Source organism: Schistocerca gregaria, chromosome 3, assembly GCF_023897955.1.
Source record: "Schistocerca gregaria isolate iqSchGreg1 chromosome 3, iqSchGreg1.2, whole genome shotgun sequence".
Lineage (NCBI taxonomy): Eukaryota > Metazoa > Arthropoda > Insecta > Orthoptera > Acrididae > Schistocerca > Schistocerca gregaria.
Window position 1 is genome coordinate 505,691,737 of NC_064922.1, and position 7,970 is coordinate 505,699,706.

At 47.4% G+C, this 7,970-nt stretch overlaps 1 protein-coding gene across 1 annotated transcript; it reads right to left on the bottom strand.

Annotated features, from left to right (window-relative positions):
* Positions 1 to 251: 251 nt before the first annotated feature.
* Positions 252 to 7,065, bottom strand: LOC126354540 (uncharacterized). The gene is made up of 2 exons (XM_050004271.1): positions 6,451 to 7,065; positions 252 to 1,282 (listed from the first exon to the last, which is right to left on the bottom strand). Exons 1-2 carry the CDS (start codon positions 6,681 to 6,683, stop codon positions 940 to 942), a joined length of 576 nt encoding a protein of 191 aa, XP_049860228.1. The 5' UTR covers positions 6,684 to 7,065; the 3' UTR covers positions 252 to 939.
* Positions 7,066 to 7,970: the final 905 nt, after the last annotated feature.

Here is a 7,970-nt window from a genome sequence, read left to right on the forward strand (position 1 = left end):
AAAACCAAGATTGTTTTTCTTTCGAACTGTTACCAAAGGTTACTGTACCAAACAAACGATGTAGTTGGAAGATAGAGAAAAGAAGATTGGATACCCTTGTAACGTATCCAGTGCTTATTAAATGTTAATATGGGAGCTGAATGGGTGTGACTACACAGGCACTTCCAAATGTAACATGAAGTTTTAGGACTTAAAGCTGAAGGGACAAAGGCAGAACAAAAATGAGGAATCATAAACCATGAAATGGAATATTTGTTATACATTCAGTACTCACAGATATTTATTCTCTGTTAAATACATACTTAGTAGAATACATATATTTTGTACTTTGGCGCTCGTTGATAACATTCCTTTACAACTCGAGAATTCTTAACTGATACTAATTGTAGCGTTGTCAGAGAGTTGAATTACAATATCTAATTATTTACGTCATGTTTACTAAATTTGTTAGGCTTGTGGTCTTTTTAAATAACAGTTTGTTGTGTTATTGGTACACGATGAAATGTAAATTAAAGGAAAGATACAACAACGAGGAATAAATATTGAGCAGCAGTCGTGGAAAAAACTGCGACTACTTAACACGACTACCCTTGCAGCAGTCCATTACATATTCGGTACGACGTCAATAAATAAGTCATAAATACGGGAGAAAATAAATTAGTATCATCGCTCGACTCACAGCCAATGAGACATCTACAGGCTAACAAATTTTTTCGGGCTACCAGTCGCGTCTTCGTGTTTTTACCCTAGTGCACCTCGACCATTGTCGAAACTGGGCAGCGGTCACACTGCTATTGATTATCATGGGGCGAGGCGCACCGGTCCTCGAGGCGACTGAGAGTGCGAGAAAATGTCGTGCCACGCGTTTACGTTTCTAAAGTACTACAGCTACTCAGTCTGCCAGCGACGTGTAAGGTAGGAGAGAACGTCGGCCGGCGTTCAGTCGTCGACGCCAGCGGGGTAGGCCTGCACGTGGAGCGCGGCGCGCGCGGCGCAGACGCAGCCGGCACGGACATCTCGGCGAGCCGTGTCGATAAGGCGCCCCGTGGCGGCGTCCACGTAGGCAACCTGCAGCACACCGGTGAGCTGCGTGCAGCGGTAGTCGCCCGCCTCGGTGCAGCGGCAACCCTGCGCGCGGCACTCGATCTCGGTGATGGTGGCGGGCACGCGGCGCCACGTCACGCCCTCCTCCGTGATGCCCTCGTCCTCAGCGTCCACGTGCACAGCGTACTTGCACAGCGCCAGCTCCCCGGCGTCTCGCGCCAGCACCGGCCGGTGATGCCTGCGGGAAACACGTCCGTCAGGCGACCGCTCGCACGCATCCACATCTTATAATTAATATTTTACTAAGATGGTATCGCCGGCCGGAGAGGCCGTGTGGTTCTAGGCGCTACAGTCCGGAGCCGAGCGACCACTACGGTCGCAGGTTCGAATCCTGCCTCGGGCGTGGATGTGTGTGATGTCCTTAGGTTAGTTAGGTTGAATTAGCTCTAAGTTCTAGGCGACTGATGACCTCAGAAGTTAAGTCGCATAGTGCTCAGAGCCATTTAAGATGATATCTTTTCTTTCGGACATGTTTCTAGCTGGTTGGAAAAAGTGTAACAAGGAGGATTATTTCTTGTTTATCCACCTCACTGAAAATACAGTCTCCTACAAAGAGAGAATCCCTCTCTATTAATTAAAACTTCCGGGCTGAATTGCCGTGGTCCATATATAAAAATGCATGTCCGAAAGAACAGATACCATCGGTGACCAGCAGCTCGTTAGAATGAAATGAACACCCTTAGCTGCTTACAGTCGTCGACATACTTAAACGGGGCAGATGAAAATGTGTGTCCCGACCGGGACTCGAACCCGGGATCTCCTGCTTACATGGAAGACGCTCTATCCATTTTTTTTTTTTTTTGTTCGTTGCATCTGCTCGGGGGGGGGGGGGACGTCGTAAGACATCCTTTTAAGTTGGTTGATGATCGATTAACTCAGTTTTTTTTAATTACAGACAGCACGTAACCCTCTGACCGAACACTGAGCTACCGTGCCGGCTGTCCATCTGAGCCACCGAGGACACAGAGGATAGCGCGACTGCAGGGATTTATCTCTGGCACGCTTCCCGCGAAACGCACATTCTCAACGTATTGTCCCGCACTACATTCTTAGTGCCCCCGCCCATTATGTCCGAAAGAACAGATACGATATTAGTAAAATATATAGTTAAGGCTCACCGGCCACTTGACCATCTTCTTCTTCTGTGCGAATGCACAAACAGTGCCCGAACTCTTACGGCAATCGGCAACACGCAACGAGTAATGAGTATAATGGGCAGGGGCACTAAGTTGCAGGACAATACGTTGAGAATGTGGGTTTCGCGGCAGGCTTGCCAGAGATAAATCCCTGCAGTCGCGCTATCCTCTGTGTTCTCGGTGGCTGAGATGGATAGAGCGTCTGCCATGTAAGCAGGCGATCCTCGGTTCGAGTCCCGGACGGGGCACACATTTTCATCTGTCCCCGTTGACGTATGTCAACGCCTGTAAGCAGCTAAGAGTGTTCATTTCAGTGCAATTTCTTATAATTAAATTTACCCAGAGACATTCAAGTCACATCTTTATCTACGGTAATGATCGAAGCTGAAGAAATGGATTGAAATTTATGCCATGGTCGGGATTCGAACCCGGATTTCTTGCTTACTAGGCAAATTCTGACCATTACACCACCGCAGCACTAAGGTTAACGATGCTGCACCAACTACCCAAGTCGAATTTCCTCCCCAACACAAACGTCAATTCATATCTCCAGCTGATTTCCCCCCTACATTGCCACTATTACCAGGACTCTCCGGCATTGGAATAGCACCCCAGCGTTGGACGTAATGGGGAAGTCGTGTACCACAGGCGGAGGAACTATTCCGATGCCGGCAGGTGTGGTCGAGCGGTTCTAGGTGCTTCAATCTGGAACCGCGTGACCGCTACGGTCGCAGGTTCGAATCCTGCCACGGGCATGGATGTGTGTGATGTCCTTAGGTTGGTTAGGTTTAAGTAGTTCTAAGTTCTAGGGGACTGATGACCTCTGAAGTCCCATAGTGATCAGAGTCATTTGAACCATTTGAACTAGTTCAATGCCGGAGAGCCCTGGCAATAGTGACAATGTAGGGGGAAAATAAGATAGAACTAATCGAATGCCAAGGTCTCTAAGAGAGCGATGAATTCTTTCCCCGCTACTGGAATGTAGGAAAATTTGGAAAAAGAAGCACGTTGGAAAGTATGTAGACTGATAAAGTAAGAAATGAGTTAGTTCTTCTCAGAACTGGCAAGGAAAGAAAAGGGAGAGAATTATACATCATCACGAAACAATATCTGTGGTACTAAAGGGATTCGTAGAGATTGGAATACATCCAACAAATAATTGAAGACATATGGATATAACTCTAATGTGACATGAAGAGCCGCGCGGGATTAGCCGAGCGGTCTCAGGCGCTGCAGCCATGGACTGTGCGGCTGGTCCCGGCGGAGGTTTGAGTCCTTCCTAGGACATGGATGTGTGTGTTTGTCCTTAGGACAATTTAGGCTATATAGTGTGTAAGGTTAGGGACTGATGACCTTAGTAGTTAAGTCCCATAAGATTTCACACACATTTGAACATTTTTTACATGAAGAGGCCGGCGCAAGAGGAGAAGCCACGGGAGGCCGTAAGAAAACAAAGATAAACATAATAATCAGCCATACTGAGATTTACGAGACGCTAACGTGACAAATACAATAGAAAAATTTTGTTGCAAGACGATCACTTTGTTACCTCTTGGCAGTATGCCTATCATTACCGGTATGGAGTTATTGTCATCATATTATTTCCTTAGAAATAAAAAGAAATGAAGGTGGTAAAATGTTAAGAAACTAAATTACAAATCTGACTCCGTGCCTAAGTGTCGCTGCTAAATTTTTAACCCGGCGTTGGTTGCTTAGCTACAACTGGTAATCAGCTGTAATAAAATATTATGTGAACAATACACTTACTTTTTCAATCTAACCCAATATAAACGTTACGGGTCCTCTCAGTAGGTAAAATGAGGTCTCATTTCGTGTAGCTTTAGTTTTCTACTGTTTTTTTAGACTCCACAAAAGGGGGCTAGTACAGTAGTAAGAAACTGAACTACAAATCAGATTAATTTTAGTTCCTTAATATCTTACCAGTCGTCTTTTTTTTCGTTCTACACATATCATTTAAATAGAAACGTCTTGGCAGATTAAAACTATGTGCCGTATGCGTGCTCGAATCTGTGGAAAAACATGGGCTAGTGCTCCACCGACTAACCTATCCATCTTTCGTCCCCTCCTTACAGTTTCACTTCTGCTAGTTGATCTTCTTCTATCTACCAAACTTCACAGAAGTTCTCCCGCTAAACTTGCAGGACTATCACTTCTGGAAGATTTCAGAGATAAGTTTCAACCACAGCCTGAGCGATGTTTCCGGAATGAAATTCTCGATCTCCAGCGGAGCGTGCCATAATATGGAACTTCCTGGCAGATTAAAACTGTGTGCCAGACCGGGACTCGGACTCGGGACCTAAGCTTCTCGCGGGTAAGTGCTCTACCGACTGACCTACACGAAATTCACTGATAGATGGCTTGGGAGAAGAACCTAGAATACCTGAACAACTTCGACTGCCGAGTGGGAAAGAGTTTACTCTGGGAGAATGAAAGTAGTATCGAAATGAAGACAAGTTAAATAAAAACCTGAAAATATCCTTTGTTTTACTTCTCCTGGACCAGCTGAATCCAAACGCGATTAATAATAAAGAAAAGTAAGTAAATATTGTGGCACTGAGGATGTGAGCTGGCTCTGTCCTGACTGCAGGAAGAGTGCAGCCTTTCGTTCGCAAGTGCACTAGAAGGAGGATGGTAGCGATCCCACAGAATAGACGGCCTTTTTCCCCTGGGAAAAATCCCCAGCACTTAATTTGATAGGAATTACAATACTGTCACTGTATTGGAGAATAAGATTGAGGGGAAGGTACGAGAGAAAAAGGCAGGATTTAAGGCTGGGCGATATTATATGGATCATATTTTAAGCCTTAGACAAGTAAGTGAGAAGTTATATTATTAAGGTGCAGTAAGTACAAATAATATTAGTAATTAGGAAAAAGCGTATGTTTCTGTACCCATCAACGGACTATGTGAAACGAACGCGTATATAGGTGTAGAAGCACACGCAGATATCCATAATTGAAAGTGAAAAAATGATGAAATTTCGCATGTAAAAAAGTTATTTTGTTATATTTTTCAACTTCCGCTGCTACGAGTGTGAATCCTGAATCGTTCCTGCTCATGCTGACAAAGTTTTATGAATTTACTTGTAAAAGTATAGACAATGGAAATTAAAACGTCCTGTGGTGCCTCTTCTGCTCCAAGTCGGCCCGTTTGAGGTCCTACCCCCCTTAAACGTAACTAACCTAAGGACATCACACACATCCATGCCCGAGGCAGGATTCGAACCTGCAACCGTAGCGGTGGCGCGGTTCCAGACTGTAGTGCCTAGAACCACTCGACCACCTCGGCCGGCTATCTCAATTGATTTCCCCACTTGGAATCCATATCTTCTCTAATATGACCCCTAGTCCGTGTCTGCTCCGCTCAAATACGAGGGCTGTCCAAAAAGCAAGTTACGATTGATCGCGAAATGAAAATCACAGTGAAAATCAGAAATGTTTTATTTATAACAGTTAGCTACACCTTTCAGGTACTTCTCTACGTAATCGCCGATCTGACTCAGACATTCGTCGTAGCCTTGTACCAACTTTCCAATACCCTCGTCATAGAAGGCAACCGCCAGTGCTTTCCGCCAATTCTCTACGCTGACCTAAAGCACGGTGTCTGTGCCAAAATGTCTTCATAGCCAGCGGTTCGTTTGAGCAGAGATGAAACTCAGTGGGAGACAATTACGGGCTGTATTGTGGGTAACCAAACATTTCCAATTGAAACGATGCAGGAACATCTTCATTGCCCCTGCAGAATGAGGCTGAGAATTGTCTTGAAGAAGAAACCGCACGACAGTTATGTAATGTTGGTTGCATAGCTTCACGGGAAAATTCTCACCAGGCCCTCGTACTTTTGCGGGAGACACTATTTTCTATAACATCTTTACGCGCTCACTAAGAGCTCAGGAATGAAAAGAGCGACATAATTCTACCTGGAGTCATACTAGAGACACTGCCCAACACATCTTTGGAAAGCTTTATCGGATTTTCATAGTTTCCATTTCGCGACCGATCGTAACTTACTTTCTGGGCAGCCCTCGTACTTCTGTTAGCGCGCCACGTGCCCGCAACGCCAACAGGAGGCATCCAACTTCGCGGTGGCCAGTGGTCATAATGTCTTGGTTTACCATTGTAAGTCACTGTCTTTTGCTATGGCAGTAGGGCTAATTTGTACTAGTACTGTAGCACGTGCTTCCACTTACTTGAGACTGGCGTGATGATGGATGGCTCGGCGGGTCCTCGGAGAGACGAAGTGGCGCAGCGAGCGCTCGTGCAGGCTGGCCGCGGCAGACGCTTGCCGCAGCAGCTCCGCGTCCGTCCTCGGGCCGTCGCCGTCAGAGGTGGAGCCGGCCACAGAGCGGGGCGCGCCGCACGCCAGCTGCAGTCGCGCCAGCACCGCCACTGCCACGAGCACCATTGTCGCCACGCTAGACATTGCTGACTTCTGACGAAAAACTCGAGTTTGCTTTTCAGACCCACACACTTCTAATCCTCGCCGGTGGTGCTTTGGCTCTAAACCTTACTCTGTAGTTAACGAGGAGTTTAGAATTTTCGGAGAGCTTCGAAGTGGCGATTGGCACAGCTACTAGTTGGCCTGTCTAAATGTAATAGTGAAATGCACCGTGCCCTGAAGTTCTGTTTCTGAAAGTGATTCCCCTGTTACTTCTCTTGGTTGACAAATCTAAAAGATGCGCGTGTCTGGAGGATGGGATGTTGCGCCGGCCAAGTGTGCAAAGTGCTGCGAGTGGTCTGCCGTGGGTCCGGTGTGCGTGGGCGGGGCCGGTCGAGTGCTCGCGGGAGGTGCGTGGCGGGCGACTGGCGCTGTCGGCCGCGGGCCGCTCTTTCGTAGACGCCGGCGTCACGCCTGGGCGCCGCCGCGGGCCGCCGTGACGCACGCGCCGCTAATCTCCGCAGCCCTGCCGCCGCGACATCGCCGTTCACACGCCTCTTCTTTTCCAGAAATAGAAGGCCACTTAGCGGGGACGCTGTCCGACACGGACCCGCCCCAGTATTCCGCCTATCCGATGCCCTAATGGCCGTCCACTTTGCTTCCCTACGTCATGTTCCGCGCAATTACTCTTTTGATCTACCTAGGTTTTACCCCTCGACCTTCGACATCTGTACAGCCACATACGTTGATGTGACGAAAGTCGTAGGATACTTCTAGTATCGTGCCGGACCTCCTTGCCCGGCGTAGTGCAGCAGCTCGACTCGGCATGGACTCAACAAGCCTTTGCAAGTCCCCTGCAGAAATACTGGGCCATGGTGCCCCAATAGCTGCCGATAACTGCGAAAGTTTTGCCGATGCAGGATTTTGTGCATGATCTGCCCTCTGGATTGCGTCCCTTAACTATTCGGTGGGATTCATGTCAGGCGATCAATGTAGCCAAATCATTCGCTCGAATTATACAGAATGTTCTTCAAACCAGTCGCGAACAATTGCGTCCCAGTGACATAGCACATTGTCATCCATAAAAATTCCATCGTTTTTTCGGAACAAGAAGTCCATGAATGGCTCCAAATGGTACCGGAACATAACGAGTTCCACTCAATGACCGGTTTAGGTGGATCAGAGGATCCAGTTAATGTATTGTTAACACAGTCCACATCATTACAGAGCCACCACCATCTTCCACAATGCCTTGTTGACAACTTAAGTCGCCGGCCGGGGTGGCCGAGCGGTTCTAGGCGCTACATTCTGGAACCGCAGGTTGAAATCCTG

What these genes read in the sequence shown, in the direction of transcription:
- LOC126354540 (XM_050004271.1), bottom strand. Translation starts at nt 6,683, where the DNA reads ATGTCTAGCGTGGCGACAATGGTGCTCGTGGCAGTGGCGGTGCTGGCG. An exon ending in CATCATCACGCCAGTCTCAA is followed by an intron (nt 1,283 to 6,450) that starts GTAAGTGGAAGC and finishes TGTTTCCCGCAG; the next exon opens with GCATCACCGGCCGGTGCTGG.